This window comes from Argopecten irradians, chromosome 16 (genome assembly GCF_041381155.1).
Source record: "Argopecten irradians isolate NY chromosome 16, Ai_NY, whole genome shotgun sequence".
NCBI lineage: Eukaryota > Metazoa > Mollusca > Bivalvia > Pectinida > Pectinidae > Argopecten > Argopecten irradians.
Genome location: NC_091149.1, coordinates 33,439,451 through 33,459,182, shown reverse-complemented (window position 1 = coordinate 33,459,182; position 19,732 = coordinate 33,439,451). Strand labels below are relative to the sequence as shown.

The following is a 19,732-nucleotide window of genomic DNA, read 5'->3' as shown; positions in this document are numbered from 1 at the left end:
AAGTGATCTTTTTATGTGTTTGATCAGTTGATGATGACTAAAAATCATGATCTATCGCATGTTTGTTACAGATGAAGATGACATTGAGTCATTGAAGAGCTACACTGATGAAGATGATGACTCGTCCAGTCTTGGTGAAGATGATGATTTCCTCATCGTACCAATGCCAGCTTGCTTTGATTTCAGTAAGCCTGTCATCTCGCGCTCCATCGTTGATGATTTTTCCGATGATGATGAGGAAGACGAGGAAGTGGATGATAACCACAATACTATTACAGCCAGAGGTAGGGATGATAACCACAATACTATTACAGCCAGAGGTAGGGATGATAACCACAATACTATTACAGCCAGAGGTAGGGATGATAACCACAATACTATTACAGCCAGAGGTAGGGATGATAACCACACATACTATTACAGCCAGAGAAGGTAGGGATGATAACCACAATACTATTACAGCCAGAGGTAGGGATAACCACAATGCCAGAGGTAGGGATGATAACCACAATACTATTACAGCCAGAGGTAGGGATGATAACCACAATACTATTACAGCCAGAGGTTGGGATGATAACCACAATACTATTACAGCCAGAGGTAGGGATGATAACCACAATACTATTACAGCCAGAGGTAGGGATGATAACCACAATACTATTACAGCCAGAGGTAGGGATGATAACCACAATACTATTACAGCCAGAGGTAGGGATGATAACCACAATACTATTACAGCCAGAGATAGGGATGATAACCACAATACTATTACAGCCAGAGGAGGGATGATAACCACAATACTATTACAGCCAGAGGTAGGGATGATAACCACAATACTATTACAGCCAGAGGTAGGGATGATAACCACAATACTATTACAGCCAGAGGTAGGGATGATAACCACAATACTATTACAGCCAGAGGTAGGGATGATAACCACAATACTATTACAGCCAGAGGTAGGGATGATAACCACAATACTATTACAGCCAGAGGTAGGGATGATAACCACAATACTATTACAGCCAGAGGTAGGGATGATAACCACAATACATTACAGCCAGAGGTAGGATGATAACCACAATACTATTACAGCCAGAGGTAGGGATGATAACCACAATACTATTACAGCCAGAGGTAGGGATGATAACCACAATACTATTACAGCCAGAGGTAGGGATGATAACCACAATATATATTACAGCCAGAGGTAGGGATGATAACCACAATACTATTACAGCCAGAGGTAGGGATGATAACCACAATACTATTACAGCCAGAGGTAGGGATGATAACCACAATACTATTACAGCCAGAGGTAGGGATGATAACCACAATACTATTACAGCCAGAGGTAGGGATGATAACCACAATACTATTACAGCCAGAGGTAGGGATGATAACCACAATACTATTACAGCCAGAGGTAGGGATGATAACCACAATACTATTACAGCCAGAGGTAGGGATGATAACCACAATACTATTACAGCCAGAGGTAGGGATGATAACCACAATACTATTACAGCCAGAGGTAGGTGATAGTCTCCACGAGGAATGTCCTTAGGTTATCAAATTAATGTTTTATAGCTTTCTATGTAAGAATTTCAACTTTGGCTACCACTGTTTGGAATTATTAAATAATTCCGAATTTCATACTTCAAAACTTTCAAAATACAAATAAATTTCACTATTGGAAGTTGTAATGGAACAGTGTTAAGCTTATTTTGTTTTGCAGGTTTTTCCTTTTCTCTGAAATCAGACACAAAGGTTCATTAGTTAAAAATTTGTCTTTCTCTTATTGTAACGATAACATCTTTCTATTAGGTTCTTCTGTAGACGAGCTGCTGAGCACGTCTTCGGCTTTACCAACTCAGCCACTCGATCCTAAACCTGTCGAGGAAAATGCCAGCAAAGAGGTAAAAATAATTAATTATTATTTGGACATTGTTTTCATAACTTTGCTGTACAGACAAATATAAAAAATCTACCAACCGAAATAATATATCTCAGAAGATTATAGATAACTAGACATGAAGATGTAGTTGCTGTATAATTGATTTTTTTACTTTGGAAGGAGTAGATTTTGATATTATGATAATATTATAATAGATAGAAATTGAACTTGATCCTTAGTAAGACTGCTTATTGTTTCATTCTATCAAAATAGATACTGTTATTGTTACATTCGGCACGTTTGTTAAAGCTACCCAAGAGAAAGACAGTATCCAGTACATTTGTATACTAATAGTCAGGTTGGTTTAATACACAGGCCAGATCGTGTTAGCATTGCTTGTTGTTTACCCCTGTGAAGTGGTCCTATAACTCAGTCTTCTACAAAAACTATTGTATTATACCAGGTTTTGTTGAATTATGATTGTTTTGTAGGAGACACCAGACATGGAATCCCCTGAGCAGCCAGTGATAGCCGCGACGGCTGCCGACGTACCACAGAATATGGATCTAGAGGAAACTGCTGTAATGACAGTTTATTCCTCAGCCGCGGGCGCAGCTGGCGTTTACGACCAAGCTCCACCGAATACTGGATCGGGCGTGAGCAGCGGGTCTGTTGAATCAGAACAAGGGGAGACTACTCCATTGAAGGAGCCGATTGGTGAAGATGTTCATCCTGCAGATGGTGGAGTGTCCATGAATGACAGGTCTGAGAATGGAGCGACTGGAGAGAACAGGACGGAACAGGATAATCAGACTGGCATGTAGGTGTTAAAGTCTATTTCAGGGGTATTGGAGAGGTCTTATAGCCTATATCATAAATGTTAAAGTCTATAACAGAGATATTGGATAGGTCTTATAGCCTATATCATAAATGTTAAAGTCTATATCAGAGATATTGGACAGGTCTTATAGCCTATATCATAAATGTTAAAGTCTATAGCAGAGATATTGAAGAGGTCTTATAGCATATATCATAAATGTTAAAGTCTATATCAGAGTTATTGGCCGGAGAAGTCTTATAGCCTTAATCATAAATGTTAAAGTCTATATCAGAGTTATTGGAGAGGACTTATAGCCTACATCATAAATGTTAAAGTCTATATCAGAGATATTGGAGAGGACTTATAGCCTATATCATAAATGTTAAAGTCTATATCAGGGATATTGGAGAGGTATTATAGCCTATATCATAAATGTTTAAGTCTTCATCAGTTTTCTTTCGCGGCTACTAAATTTTGCAATTTCTGTTTCAAAACATTTTGTGGAGAATATTAATAGTTTTCACAGATTTAAAAAAATTAATGGAAATACATTCAAATTTAATGGTGAAAAAATTGTGGAAGATTTCAACTCACAAATTAATCTAAATAGAAAATTTCACATGAATAAAAGTTGGTTTTCAGTAATCTTTGTCAGAAATCTATTATATATATATATATAATATCAGATTATTCTGAGAATGTGTTATATTTTATAGCCCACCTGACAGGATTCTGAGAATATCTTTTATTTTACAGCCCACCTGACATGATTCTGGCAATGTTTTATTTTACACCCCACCTGACATGATTCTGGCAATGTTTTATTTTACAGCCCACCTGACATGATTCTGGCAATGTTTTATTTTACAGCCCACCTGACATGATTCTGGCAATGTTTTATTTTACACCCCACCTGACATGATTCTGGCAATGTTTTATTTTACACCCCACCTGACATGATTCTGGCAATGTTTTATTTTACAGCCCACCTGACATGATTCTGGCAATGTTTTATTTTACACCCCACCTGACATGATTCTGGCAATGTTTTATTTTACACCCCACCTGACATGATTCTGGCAATGTTTTATTTTACACCCCACCTGACATGATTCTGGCAATGTTTTATTTTACACCCCACCTGACATGATTCTGGCAATGTTTTATTTTACAGCCCACCTGACATGATTCTGGCAATGTTTTATTTTACACCCCACCTGACATGATTCTGGCAATGTTTTATTTTACACCCCACCTGACATGATTCTGGCAATGTTTTATTTTACACCCCACCTGACATGATTCTGGCAATGTTTTATTTTACACCCCACCTGACATGATTCTGGCAATGTTTTATTTTACAGCCCACCTGACATGATTCTGGCAATGTTTTATTTTACAGCCCACCTGACATGATTCTGGCAATGTTTTATTTTACAGCCCACCTGACATGTTTGTGAACCAGGTAATGGCTACTGCTGTGAAGGCCGCTAACAAAGCCGCGTCCAACGCTTACACAACTTGTAAGGAGGTGTTCTACACCTGGCAGGCTAGGGCATACCAGGTAGGTCAAGGTCATGGAAACCTGGGTAAAATAGACTTTCACCCCATAATGTAGAAGCTACTACCCCCATATAAATTACAGTCTTGATTTTTGTATCTTTGACCTTTCATTGATATTTCCATTTACCTTTCATTTAGATCTTTGACCTTTTGATTGATACCTTTGACCCTTGACATATTCCACCTTTGACCTATGAATAATAATTGACACTTTCAGAATGGTGCTCGACAGCCAGGACAGAAATACAAACCACCTCAGTCAAACTGGAAACCCAAGGAGGAGAAAGACGAGGTGGGTATTCTCTCTGAAGATCCTGATACATGTCCATCATTGTTCTTTAGAGTTTGTTTATTACCAAAGAATGGAAAAATAGCATGAATTTGTGTCCTCACTACAAAATGGGGACACACACAGTCAGTAGTGTCAGTGTTTGTCTTATATCTTTAATGCCCCACCCCATCAAGTCCTGTCATGATATTTAGAGGTGAAAGTGGACATTTAGTCTTAATTAAATGAATTTTGGAAAGAAAAGAAAAAGGTTTTTTAATATCATGTTTTCCTTTATATAGATACAAAAACAGCCCATTGAATGATTCAGAAATTGATAATTAAAAACAAACAAAAAATACATTTGTTATAATAACCGTTCATATTTTAGATAATTTATTATCATGACACTTTTTGAATATTTTTGGTAGTAACATTTAAGTGATGAATTTTGGCTGTTAACAGAAAGTCACTAGTCCACCAGGAAACACATACGTCCCTCCTAAATCTACGTGGAAACCAAAAGAAGAAAAATACAAGCCACCTCAGTCTGACTGGACACCCCCACAAGATAAATGGACTCCCCCACAGGATAAAAAAGTGGCAGACAAAACCGAGGAGAACTGCCCGATGACAAAACTCATTGAGATGGGATTCGGTAACCGAGAGAGAAATCAACAGTTACTGGAGAAACACGGTCAAGATGTGGAGGCCACCATACAGGACCTACTGACCGAGGCGGACAGTGACTGGATGGAGAGGCGCCATTAGGTAGATCTCTGAGGGAAAGGGGCCAGGCAGGGGGTGATGTGTAGTGATTAAAGAATTTCAAAGTCAGTTTGGCAAAACTAAGCACACTGTTTTTGAAGGGAGGAGATGTAGCGATATTGGAAGAAACGATGTGATTATTATACTATTGAACATTTATGTTTGTGTGGTGGAGAGAACGTCCACTGCTGCAGTAATATTTGATGTGATTAGTTCATTTATTTGTGACTTACAATGTTTAACCGGTATATTATTCCTCTGATATAGTGAATCAAGTTTTATAAATACATGTGTCTATGTATGGTACTTCCCTTACATGTATATGGAGTGTTTATTGCATAATTGTTCAAACAAACTCAAATTTGTATTCATTTAAATATCTGCCTTTTATCTTTAAAATCAATATCTTGAGAAATTTGGAAACACTTTTGGAGAATTTGACAGACAAAATATGATTTAAAGCAATTTTCTGACATTTTGCCATTGAAATGAATTAGATATCTGCCTTCTATCATTGTCAAGAGAAATAAAACTGAAATTTTCTTGATTTCTTAGAAAAGTTTAAAAGAATTCAACATACAAGATGTTATGTAAATGTAGCAATGTTATGACACTGAAATGTGATACATACAGTCTCCTGTAATACCTTGTTTGTGATATTGGTGTCTGTTACCACATACAGTTTCTCATCCCCTATACCCACTACGATTTAAAGTCACTGATGTGTATTTAATTGATGTTGTTGTTTTGAAATTTGTTGCTGATTTTTGTCAAGTTCCTTTAAAAGGGAATATTTTGTTTTTCATTTGGAGTGACTGATTTAACAGGTGCACTAACTAATATATTAATTAGTGTTCTGTATATTGACCTTCACCTACATATTAATTAGTGTTCTGTATATTGACCTTCACCTTTAATTGTTGTCCTGACACCGTAAATTGGCCTTCATATTTGATATGCAGCTTTGAATCTAGCTAATATTCTATATCATGATCATTGTCATTATACATATTATGTAATCAGTATAATCTGAGAGACTGCACATGTTTGATATTTTATATAATTTTGACAGTAATTGTTATAAAACCTCTATGTACCTTGATAATTATAGCGAGTTCGTGCTATTACTAAACATAGGTACAGAGAATTCTAGACTTCACTTCAGAAGTACATGAGTTGATTTTTTTAATAATTTTTATTGAACTTAAATTTCAACAATTTTGTGTTTCTTTTTAATATTGGATAAAGATGTTATGTTTTGAAGAAAAAAAGTGTTGAAATACAGAATTTGATTGAACAATTCTGTGTAGAATGCCATACTGTATGTCTAGGTACATTATGCACCTGTTTAGATTTAGGTGTAAGGCTTAGAGTTTTTTTCAATGTTTTACATTTATTAAACGATTACACAGGACGAGTACCAGTCCTCTTAAGAAATACTGTAGTAATTTGTAAAGGATTTTTGTCTAATATATTTCACATCATAAACTACATACACTGGACAAATCTTTTAATATTACTCATGGATGGTAAATTTTGTGTATCCATTTAATATGTTTTCATCTGTTGATTATTTGAATCATTGGTATTGGCCATAATTATCTGACTAGTTTGTCTATATATAGTTAGGATGAGTGGTTATTTATGAAGACTAATAGTTAATGTTGTCCATATGAAAGTTAAGTCACAATAAGATCAGTTCTGTATATTAAGTATATTGACATTGAAAGAGGAAATTCAATATGTTGTTGAAATGAGTAAAGTTTGTAAGGTTGAATTATAGAGAAATGAAAGGAACAGTGGAATAAGTCAAATACAGAAGAGTGGAATGTAAGGAATGTGAATCAAGGAAGAGACGACTCAGAAATACAGAAAACTGTTTTGTGGACAGAAAGTTGAGAGAGAATGGTATGGAAGTTGATGGAGGTCTGTGATATTTTATATGTTTAACTTTGAACCCTGACCTTTGAACTGGAGAGGTCAGTTAGTATAAGTTCTACCAGCAAGATTAGTGCTATAATTGTATATAAATTTTATTGTGTCAATCAATGATAATAATCACATTATTATAAATATTTATCCTGTGCTTCACTCCCTAAAAGAAACACTCTCAAAGCGTTGGTGGTAAAATTTTCATCTATGTAATAATTTATGTCCTGATTGAACTTTTTGGTGTCATTTTCATAGTGAAACTTGAATCTGAAAGTTGTAATTGATTTCATTGATCTTATCATGATGGGATCTGAAAAAGGTAATGTATTTTAATGTTGTGAAACCTTTTGTCAAATACTGGATGTGAAAATGAATCACGAAATCTAAAAATGTTCCAATTTATATAACAATATGTGATAAAATAGGTTTGGAGAATAAATCAAGAGCTGGAATGTAACACAGATAAAAATCAAGCTAATTGTTCCTTGTTATTATTGATTTGTAAATATAATGAGAATTGACTATAGTATGTAATGATATGAACACTAATGTGGTTTGTGTAACATAACACTATAAGTATCGGCAGTCCCAGGGGTAACCATAGTAACTAATGTGTACTGATGTTGTGTGGTTTGTTCCTACAATGTGTTAAACGTGTTATCCATATATGGCTTTGACCATAATTAGATCACTGCCTTAAATGGCAGTGTAGGTGTGATCTGGATGTCCATATATGGTATTAATACAATGATTATGTCCTTATATAGGAATGTGGGTATGATTCTGTTACCCTTCAAGCCATGTATGGTGTTACTGTGTTGACTATGATTGGTGTCCCATTCAAATGTAAACAGCCAATATATGGGATTTGAGCTGTATTAGGAGAATTCTAGGCTTTTTTCTAGGTTCCCTGGGGACTAATCGTGGGTAAAATGGTGCACTACATATTGTTTTTTTGCCGATAATTATAGTGTTGTGCTATCACCATAGCCACAATCACAGTCATCGTCTGTATTTATGTCTTTCAATGAAAACTGAATTTTATTATGTATGTAAATAAAAATAGCAAAATGAACTTTTTGTTTTGTTTTCTTTTTCTATAATGATATTGGTTATAATTGACCAACTCTATAAGGTGTGATTGGTTTAGTAAACATAGCCAGGGTCATTTATAGGGAAGTGTCAGGAAGTGGAGGAAGCCAGAGTATCTAGAGAAAAAACATAGACATATGGTCAGTACCTGGCATCTGTACCACACATGAGATTTGAACTTGCAACCCAAAGGTGGAGGGCTTGTGGCAATGTCAGAACATCTTAACTACTTGGCCACCAGGGCTCAACATTTTCAGGTGTTTGGGTTGATTTCATGCCAGGGTAATTTAGAGCTTGCCAGGTTTAGGTGGAGGGAAAAACCTGAACACTGAGTGTCTGACAGTATCGCAACCACAAGGTGTGAGGGTTAGACATCTGACCTGGCCACTGAGTGTCCGATAGTATCACAACCACAAGGTGTGAGGGTTAGCCATCTGACCTGGTCACTGAGTGTCTGACACTATCACAACCACAAGGTGTGAGGGTTAGACATCTGACCTGGCCACTGAGTGTCCGATAGTATCACAACCACAAGGTGTGAGGGTTAGCCATCTGACCTGGCCACCGAGTGTCTGACAGTATCACAACCACAAGGTGTGAGGGTTAGCCATCTGACCTGGTCACTGAGTGTCTGACACTATCACAACCACAAGGTGTGAGGGTTAGACATCTGACCAGGCCACTGAGTGTCTGACAGTATCACAACCACAAGGTGTGAGGGTTAGCCATCTGACCAGGCCACTGAGTGTCTGACAGTATCACAACCACAAGGTGTGAGGGTTAGCCATCTGACCTGGCCACTGAGTGTCTGACAGTATCACAACCACAAGGTGTGAGGGTTAGCCATCTGACCTGGCCACTGAGTGTCTGACAGTATCACAACCACAAGGTGTGAGGGTTAGCCATATGACCTGGTCACTGAGTGTCTGACACTATCACAACCACAAGGTGTGAGGGTTAGACATCTGACCAGGCCACTGAGTGTCTGACAGTATCACAACCACAAGGTGTGAGGGTTAGCCATCTGACCAGGCCACTGAGTGTCTGACAGTATCACAACCACAAGGTGTGAGGGTTAGCCATCTGACCAGGCCACTGAGTGTCTGACACTATCACAACCACAAGGTGTGAGGGTTAGCCATCTGACCTGACCACTGAGTGTCTGACACTATCACAACCACAAGGTGTGAGGGTTAGCCATCTGACCAGGCCACTGAGTGTCTGACAGTATCACAACCACAAGGTGTGAGGGTTAGCCATCTGACCAGGCCACTGAGTGTCTGACACTATCACAACCACAAGGTGTGAGGGTTAGCCATCTGACCTGACCACCGAGTGTCTGACACTATCACAACCACAAGGTGTGAGGGTTAGCCATCTGACCTGGCCACTGAGTGTCTGACAGTATCACAACCACATGGTGTGAGGGTTAGCCATCTGACCTGGCCACTGAGTGTCTGACAGTATCACAACCACAAGGTGTGAGGGTTAGCCATCTGACCTGGCCACTGAGTGTCTGACAGTATCACAACCACAAGGTGTGAGGGTTAGCCATCTGACCTGGTCACTGAGTGTCTGACACTATCACAACCACAAGGTGTGAGGGTTAGCCATCTGACCTGGCCAGCGAGTGTCTGACAGTGTCACAACCACAAGGTGTGAGGGTTAGCCATCTGACCTGGCCACTGAGTGTCTGAAAATATCACAACCACAAGGTGTGAGGGTTAGACATCTGACCAGGCCACTGAGTGTCTGACAGTATCACAACCACAAGGTGTGAGGGTTAGCCATCTGACCAAGCCATTGAGTGTCTGACAGTATCACAACCACATGGTGTGAGGGTTAGCCATCTGACCTGACCACTGAGTGTCTGACAGTATCACAACCACAAGGTGCGAGGGTTAGCCATCTGACCTGGCCACTGAGTGTCTGACAGTATCACAACCACAAGGTGTGAGGGTTAGCCATCTGACCTGGTTACTGAGCGTCTGACAGTATCACAACCACAAGGTGTGAGGGTTAGCCATCTGACTTGACCACTGAGTGAGGGTTAGCCATCTGACCTGACCACTGAGTGTCTGACAGTATCACAACCACAAGGTGTGAGGGTTAGCCATCTGACCTGGCCACTGAGTGTCTGACAGTATCACAACCACAAGGTGTGAGGGTTAGCCATCTGACCAGGCCACTGAGTGTCTGACAGTATCACAACCACAAGGTGTGAGGGTTAGCCATCTGACCTGGTCACTGAGTGTCTGACAGTATCACAACCACAAGGTGTGAGGGTTAGACATCTGACCTGGCCACTGAGTGTCTGACAGTATCACAACCACAAGGTGTGAGGGTTAACCATCTGACCTGGCCATTGAGTGTCTGACAGTATCAACAACCACAAGGTGTGAGGGTTAGACATCTGACCAGGCCACTGAGTGTCTGACAGTATCACAACCACAAGGTGTGAGGGTTAGCCATCTGACCAGGCCACTGAGTGTCGGACAATATCACAACCACAAGGTGTGAGGGTTAGACATCTGACCAGGCCATTGAGTGTCTGACAGTATCACAACCACAAGGTGTGAGGGTAAGCCATCTGACCTGGCCACTGAGTGTCTGACAGTATCACAACCACAAGGTGTGAGGGTTAGCCATCTGACCAGGCCACTGAGTGTCTGACAGTATCACAACCACAAGGTGTGAGGGTTAGCCATCTGACCTGGCCACTGAGTGTCTGACACAATCACTACCACAAGGTGTGAGGGTTAGTCATCTGACCAGGTCCAGCAACATATGCTGATACTTAATCTGATTTATGGAAGTTACTTCCCTTTGGTGCTCCTCGACCATTATGATGGAGCAGATGATTGTTGCCGAGAAGGACCCAAACCTGTTTTATTGTGGAATATTTCAATAACACAAGGAGAATAGTTCCTTAGCCATTGGCCTCTATATAATGTACAGTATAAACTGACTTATTAATTCCCGCGGCAAAACTTAAACTTCAAATTTTTATGCCTAACAATTTTTTTTGCAATAATTTCATTTTTTTTATGATTTACAGTTGAATAGCTCTATTGTATTAACTTAGTAGTTAAAAATTTTTAGTGGTGAATAATTTTCGTTAATTATAGTTGACCGGAAAATTTGTGAACTTTAATGAACATGAAAATAAATAAGTTTGTTAAAAGTACATAACTTGTATAACATTTCCTATAAGAACACATAAACAAAGACTTGATCTAGATTTCTTTTAAGGTTTATTTCTCTGTGGTATAATAACCACACGGAACTTAACAAACATCTATAACACAGGATAGTCACCCACTACGGGGGTATAGATACAAAAAACCTCTAAAAATGATAAATAAACAACTAAAGATTTAAGTAGTTTAAATGAGCAACATTATGGCATACACACATATTATGTAAATCATGAGGACAAATTAAACTGAACAAAAATTAATTGAACAGATTGGGATATTAATCAACGTATATACTAATTATACATTGTTATTGTGGTGTTTTACAATCGTTTATTACTTGCTCTGTGAGCTGTATGAAAATGACACTTACAATGTATGAGTTTTAAAGAAGGAAAAAGAAATTGAAAATATGAAGCATACACTTCCGAGATATATAAAAGAATTATTTTCAAATAGTCTCTATATCATTAAATAACAAAATCTGATTTCTGTTACATTTCAATTTACTGTTGATTCTTCAGAAGTTTGGTTGCTCCAAAGTTTTACAAAATGACTTTAGTTTCACCATCAGTAGATATTAAGCGTCTCTAAATAAGTTTAAAAACAAGTGTTCAGCCTGCAGACAATACAGTATTCCACTTACAGGTGCTCACTTTGACTTCAGATATTGTTATCTCTTTAAACTACCATTTTGATAATTGTGTCAATTTCAAAAACTCAAAACTCTAATTGATTTGTCTGGACTGTCTTGAGATTCATTCAGAGTCGGTAATTAAAATTCTGGAATAGATGAAGAAGAGTGATTGGAAATGACAGTTTCCTAAGTATATAAGTTCTAATTCAGTGATATGAATGATGTGATGTACACTATTTGTTTAATTTAAATAAATTTAAAGCTCTGTGTTTCCACTTATATTTGATAAAATGAAAGAACTCTAGAAAAATCTTTAATGAAGAAAGAAAGTTGAAATATTTATTGAAAATGAAAGTTTATGAGAAACCTAAATATATTGATGCACAAAAGAATAGTTTATGATTTGGAATCAATGACATTTCATCTACATTATTTTCTTTACACTTCGTGTTCTAAAACATTTACAGTCAACTGAAGTATTACAGTACTAAATCAGCTCTGTGTGTTTAGAGCTGTTACCCCTTCAGCTTGAAATCATAAGAAAAGTTTCCATAGAAAGAAACAAAATTTATTATAAACAGTTACTGTTGTTGAGGAGGGACTGGAAAGATTGGAGCCAAAACTAATTGTGTGGTTATCATCTACTCATCTAACCATTTCAATTTTTTTCTTGTATGAAATACATCTCAACGAAAACTTGACTTTTAAATTTGTCAATCGAAAGGAATATGAGATGTAAAATTCAAGAATGATAGAATGGTACATTTGTATTTCATAAATATATTGACTGGTTCTTTAACTGAAATATATGCATGCCATTTTAATAGTTTTCTATTAAAGCTTCAATTCAATTCCCTAACTCACTTAAAACCAGTTGGGAAGGGAAGAGGGTCAGGGGTCAGAGTTTGGGTTGTTGTTGTTTATATGTAATTTTGTCCATATATGGTCAAATTCTATAATAATTACTTGTTTTACTTAAAGATTAACTTGTCATGTTTTTTACGTTATGGATATATAACACAAAAATCTGAGTTTACTCTAAATAAACTGCGTCTTTTCTTTTTCTTTAAGAGTTGATAAAGTGAACTTATGCCGTTAAAAGCAAAATTGAATTTAAAACATACACATATTAAACAAATCCATCCTTTTAAATGAAAATAAAGAACACTTGCATAGTTTGTGTTATGTTAAAGAATAAATCAAAGAGAGCAAATTTCAACACCTGAAAGATACATGTAATATCAACAATCAAGAAAGGACAATTAAAATTATTGCAGGTTTGGGATAAACAACTAATTTATCAATAAATTAACAAGTGCAGAAAAAAAATAACAAAAACATGAAGCCAACAACAATGTACTAATGTACGTAACAGGCAAGATAGAGAATTGTTCTGCCACAGTATTCAATTTTAATCATTTGATCATTATTATACAGCCAGTTATTTTCAGTGGTAACAATTTTCATGATTTTCAGTTCTTTCTAGAAAATCAGATGTTCAGAAATTGTCATATTTTGTGATTCATTAAAAAGAGTAGCCATGACTTTTTTTTCAAGGATGATATTTTCGCAACCTTGATAAAAGTTACACCACGAAAATGACCAACTATACAGTATGTTCTCTGATTTTATTTTCACATTCATTTAACATCTCTGGGGTTAAGGCAAGTAATTTATGCACTGGTCAAAAGTGTTGTATACTAAATATAGGCTACCAACCCAACAGTGTTGTATACAACTAAATATAGGCTACCAACCCAACAGTGTTGTATACAACTAAATATAGGCTACCAACCCAACAGTGTTGTATACAACTAAATATAGGCTACCAACCCAACAGTGTTGTATACAACTAAATATAGGCTACCAACCCAACAGTGTTGTATACAACTAAATATAGGCTACCAACCCAACCCAACAGTGTTGTATACAACTAAATATAGGCTACCAACCCAACAGTGTTGTATACAACTAAATATAGGCTACCAACCCAACAGTGTTGTATACAACTAAATATAGGCTACCAACCCAACAGTGTTGTATACAACTAAATATAGGCTACCAACCCAACAGTGTTGTATACAACTAAATATAGGCTACCAACCCAACAGTGTTGTATACAACTAAATATAGGCTACCAACCCAACAGTGTTGTATACAACTAAATATAGGCTACCAACCCAACAGTGTTGTATACAACTAAATATAGGCTACCAACCCAACAGTGTTGTATACAACTAAATATAGGCTACCAACCCAACAGTGTTGTATACAACTAAATATAGGCTACCAACCCAACAGTGTTGTATACAACTAAATATAGGCTACCAACCCAACAGTGTTGTATACAACTAAATATAGGCTACCGTCTTCGACCCAACAAGCTGCTAGGGTACTAAACATTTTGGGAAATTGAAGGGATTTCTTAACAGCTAATATCAAACCTTATCGGTCTTTCAAAAAAAAAATAATGATTTGCAGAAAAAAAAAAACTAAAAAAAAACAACATAATATGAATATCATATACCTATTTTCTGTCTGTATTTCAATAAATATTTTTTCATTAATTCAAGATAAGCATAAACTTCAGGCCTTGAAAATGGGGGAATGGGGCTCATAGGGATGGATGGGTGTGCTTATTGAGTCAAATACAGCTGATAACAGAATCAATAAATACCGATGGTGGAGTGGGGCTCAAAGGGATCGGGCGCTTATTGGGTAAAATACAGCTGATAACAGAATCTATAAATACCGATGGTGGAATAGGGCTTATTGGGTAAAATACAGCTGATAACAGAATCTATAAATACCGATGGTGGAATAGGGCTTATTGTGTCAAATACAGCTGATAACAGAATCTATAAACAAGTGAGAGGTAAACATCAAGCAAGTACATATCGCTAACAATTCTACATTGTATATATTATGACATTTTTACATTTGTAAAAAACATTTTTAATGTTGTATTATATCACAGTGAAAATGAATTGTTGTAGTCATACTTCAAACAAAATACCGGAGGAAGGGAATTTCCTCTCTTTATCTTAATGTTAACAGTTAGGGCTGTCTTCCCAGGAAACATCTTTAATTGCTTAACTTGCAAAGGTTTGAAATAATTAAATAATTGCTTTAATAGCGGACACAGTTCTCTAAAGGTACTGACTAAATTTTTCAAGTCCTCTCCTTATCTGAACATGATTGAAACTTTATATCTAATGTGTTATCTTATATATATATGTACATGATGCATGTTTCCTTAAGCTTGCCCTTCCAGAGAGAAGCCCCTAAATGTTAACATTAAGATAGACATTCTGTCAAATGAACACAAATTATTACAATTACTATTACTAAGGCTGCAGTGAACACAATGCGGACCATTGTCAGAGACTGACACGGTTGGTTACACTTTACTGACCTCGACTTATCGGTGATGCTAAACCAACTGTGGGTCTCTGACGATGAATACAGACACATCTATCATTTCAAATCATTTTATTTTGACCAACACTTATCAAGATTAATTTATCCTCCGATTAAGGGACACTTAAAGATGTGCTAGTTTTTGGAAGTGGACGGAAGCCTGAGTTTCAGGAATATAGTCTAGTGACCCAGAAGCTAGTGAGGCTAGTTGTGAATTGCTTTGACACTCAATATGCACTTGGCTCCTGATTTAGTAGTCTGAACATGTCTGTTATAACATAATCACACTTCCAAAGAATTAACTTAAAGATTTAATCATTGAATATTAAGTTTGAAAACAATAAAATTATTTGTCAAAGGAGCGATACCAGGCAATAGGCAATGGCTCCAGAATGTCATTTCATTTTTTTCATTTAATATTTCTGTTGTCAGCAAATATAATGATTCCAAATGATAGGATAAGGGTAGCAAATGTTTGGCACACACAAAAATGAGAGAATGCATTAAAAGGTTGTAATATTCCAGTAATCTAAACATTTAGTAACTGGTTCATTAAGACCTTCAGCTTTACCATAGCTACATGTATAGTGGGATATTTACATCTCTGTACAAGTAATATATCGGTAAATTCAGCTAGCTATGCCACTTCTAAATGGTGTAATTTTACTTTCTGTTTCAAGACTTCATTAAACTACTGACTCAACTCAAGCCTGTTTTAATAGAAATTGTTTTGAACATATATGTATATAATTATAACACAAGCGTTAAAGTCATAACCACAGTCTCACATAATAACATACAAATATTGGAATTTCCATGGTATTAACAAAAGCCTATTATTATACAATGTCAATGGATCCAGCTAATACAATTCTGTGTCCTGTTTTTAGAGTCGCTTAACTCTGGTATTACATGCTGCAAATTTGAGGTAATGTGGATATTCCTCTGATGTTGACGAGATCCAATTAGAATTCAGCTTATAAACTCAGCTGACCTTTCTTTGAGGTCATGTGACATGATTATCAGTTGCTTAAATTGCAGCATACCTATAAAAAAATTCAGCTTTAAAAATAAGCTAACGTTGATGTGGCCAAGGTGTTCCTACCTCTTGGTCGGTGGTCTGACAGACGTGTGTAACAAGTGTTTTCTTTGGACGAGAAATAAGAGGTCAATCACGCAAAGGTCATCAGGCACAATGTCAAAGCAAATAAGTTCAAAGGTCACAGCATGAGAAAAAAGTTCCAAATGCACACAATATAAGCTATGGTCGGACTATATATGAATTCCTGTTTCATTATCATTATTTAATTAAGGAAATGCACACACACATATATAGGATACATTATAGGTATATAAACAAATCAGGGAACACAGAAGCATGTTGTAATTATAACATGTCATATAATTTTATACTTAAAGTTCCACTCAAATAAAATAAACTTAAATAAGGTCACGGCACTAGAACTTAATATAAATAAAATGTTGTAATCAATAAAATTGTTCTTTTCTAATTAAAATTCATTTCTTTTATTCTCATACCATGGTATTCATCATATTCTAGATCTTAGATAGCAAATCCTTTGAGCCGTATAATGAACAGGTAAAATATGATGATCTTTACAATAACCTTGACCTTTAACTACCTTTGTCCCCTCAGATCCTATTTATAGTCATGGTGCTACGAAAGGATCTATATTGATAAAGCTGTGGGAAGCAGCATAACATGGGAGACAACTCATTGATAAGGGGAGATAATCTTGGATGATTATTAATTCATTTTCTCACGTAATATTATGACCGTCAAATGTTTTATCTTTAGTTTGAGTTCACAAATTATGCCATATGAATTATAATAAATAGCCTTAAAAACCAAATATAAACAAAACAGATTTTTAGAATTTTTCCCATGATTCAAACGTTACGACATTGAAGACAAGTGAAGTAACTCTAGAGTATTGGATGAAAGGACCTATAATAAAAATACTAATTGTCATTTTTATGTAAAATTACCAGAAAATGTTGATGTTCAGCAGGCAGAAGATTTAAGCAGTTTGTTAGTTGTTTGCTAGTTGTTTGCTAGTTGTTTGCTAGTTGTTTGTTAGTTGTTTGCCAGTTGTTTGCTAGTTGTTTGTTAGTTGTTTGTTAGTTGTTTGCTAGTTGTTTGCTAGTTGTTTGCTAGTTGTTTGCTAGTTGTTTGTTAGTTGTTTGTTAGTTGTTTGCTAGTTGTTTGTTAGTTGTTTGCCAGTTGTTTGCTAGTTGTTTGTTAGTTGTTTGTTAGTTGTTTGTTAGTTGTTTGCTAGTTGTTTGCTAGTTGTTTGCTAGTTGTTTGTTAGTTGTTTGTTAGTTGTTTGTTAGTTGTTTGTTAGTTGTTTGTTAGTTGTTTGCTAGTTGTTTGTTAGTTGTTTGTTAGTTGTTTGTTAGTTGTTTGCGAGTTATTTGTTAGTTGTTTGCTTGTTGTTTGCTAGTTGTTTACTAGTTGTTTGTTAGTTGTTTGCTAGTTGTTTATTTGTTAGTTGTTTTGCTAGTTGTTTGTTAGTTGTTTGTTAGTTGTTTGTTAGTTGTTTGCGAGTTGTTTGCTAGTTGTTTGCTAGTTGTTTGCTAGTTGCTTGCTAGTTGTTTGCCAGTTGTTTGCCAGTTGTTTGTTTGTTGTTTGTTAGTTGTTTACTAGTTGTTTGCTAGTTGTTTGCCAGTTGTTTGTTTGTTGTTTGTTAGTTGTTTACTAGTTGTTTGCCAGTTGTTTGCCAGTTGTTTGCTAGTTGTTCACTAGTTGTTTGCGAGTTGTTTGTTAGTTGTTTGCTAGTTGTTTGCTAGTTGTTTGCTAGTTGTTTGTTAGTTGTTTGCTAGTTGTTTATTTGTTAGTTGTTCGCTAGTTGTTTACTTGTTGTTTACTAGTTGTTTGTTAGTTGTTTGTTAGTTGTTTGCTAGTTGTTTGTTAGTTGTTTGCGAGTTATTTGTTAGTTGTTTGCTTGTTGTTTGCTAGTTGTTTGCTAGTTGTTTGCTAGTTGTTTGCTAGTTGTTTGTTAGTTGTTTGTTAGTTGTTTGCTAGTTGTTTGTTAGTTGTTTGTTAGTTGTTTGTTAGTTGTTTGTTAGTTGTTTGTTAGTTGTTTGCGAGTTATTTGTTAGTTGTTTGCTTGTTGTTTGCTAGTTGTTTACTAGTTGTTTGTTAGTTGTTTGCTAGTTGTTTATTTGTTAGTTGTTTGTTAGTTGTTTGTTAGTTGTTTGTTAGTTGTTTGCGAGTTGTTTGCTAGTTGTTTGCTAGTTGTTTGCTAGTTGCTTGCTAGTTGTTTGCCAGTTGTTTGCCAGTTGTTTGTTTGTTGTTTGTTAGTTGTTTACTAGTTGTTTGCTAGTTGTTTGCCAGTTGTTTGTTTGTTGTTTGTTAGTTGTTTACTAGTTGTTTGCCAGTTGTTTGCCAGTTGTTTGCTAGTTGTTCACTAGTTGTTTGCGAGTTGTTTGTTAGTTGTTTTGCTAGTTGTTTGCTAGTTGTTTGCTAGTTGTTTGTTAGTTGTTTGCTAGTTGTTTATTTGTTAGTTGTTCGCTAGTTGTTTACTTGTTGTTTACTAGTTGTTTGTTAGTTGTTTGTTAGTTGTTTGCTAGTTGTTTGTTAGTTGTTTGCGAGTTATTTGTTAGTTGTTTGCTTGTTGTTTGCTAGTTGTTTGCTAGTTGTTTGCTAGTTGTTTGCTAGTTGTTTGTTAGTTGTTTGCGAGTTATTTGTTAGTTGTTTGCTTGTTGTTTGCTAGTTGTTTACTAGTTGTTTGTTAGTTGTTTGCTAGTTGTTTATTTGTTAGTTGTTTACTAGTTGTTTACTAGTTGTTTGTTAGTTGTTTGCTAGTTGTTTATTTGTTAGTTGTTTGCTAGTTGTTTGTTAGTTGTTTGCTAGTTGTTTGTTAGTTGTTTGCTAGTTGTTTGCTAGTTGTTTGCTAGTTGTTTGCTAGTTGTTTGCTAGTTGTTTGTTAGTTGTTTGCTAGTTGTTTGTTAGTTGTTTGCGAGTTATTTGTTAGTTGTTTGCTTGTTGTTTGCTAGTTGTTTGCTAGTTGTTTGCTAGTTGTTTGCTAGTTGTTTGTTAGTTGTTTGCGAGTTATTTGTTAGTTGTTTGCTTGTTGTTTGCTAGTTGTTTACTAGTTGTTTGTTAGTTGTTTGC

General features: G+C 36.0%; 1 protein-coding gene across 1 annotated transcript in view; it reads left to right on the top strand.

Moving 5' to 3' along the window:
• Positions 1 to 8,323, top strand: part of LOC138311198 (next to BRCA1 gene 1 protein-like) — a 29,695-nt gene extending 21,372 nt beyond the window's left edge. Inside the window, exons 17-22 of the mRNA XM_069252679.1 lie at positions 72 to 284; positions 1,828 to 1,919; positions 2,389 to 2,717; positions 4,158 to 4,281; positions 4,498 to 4,572; positions 5,014 to 8,323. Coding sequence (XP_069108780.1) covers positions 72 to 284; positions 1,828 to 1,919; positions 2,389 to 2,717; positions 4,158 to 4,281; positions 4,498 to 4,572; positions 5,014 to 5,319 — 1,139 coding nt within the window. The 3' untranslated portion in view covers positions 5,320 to 8,323. The remainder of the gene's footprint in view (positions 1 to 71; positions 285 to 1,827; positions 1,920 to 2,388; positions 2,718 to 4,157; positions 4,282 to 4,497; positions 4,573 to 5,013) is intronic.
• Positions 8,324 to 19,732: the final 11,409 nt, after the last annotated feature.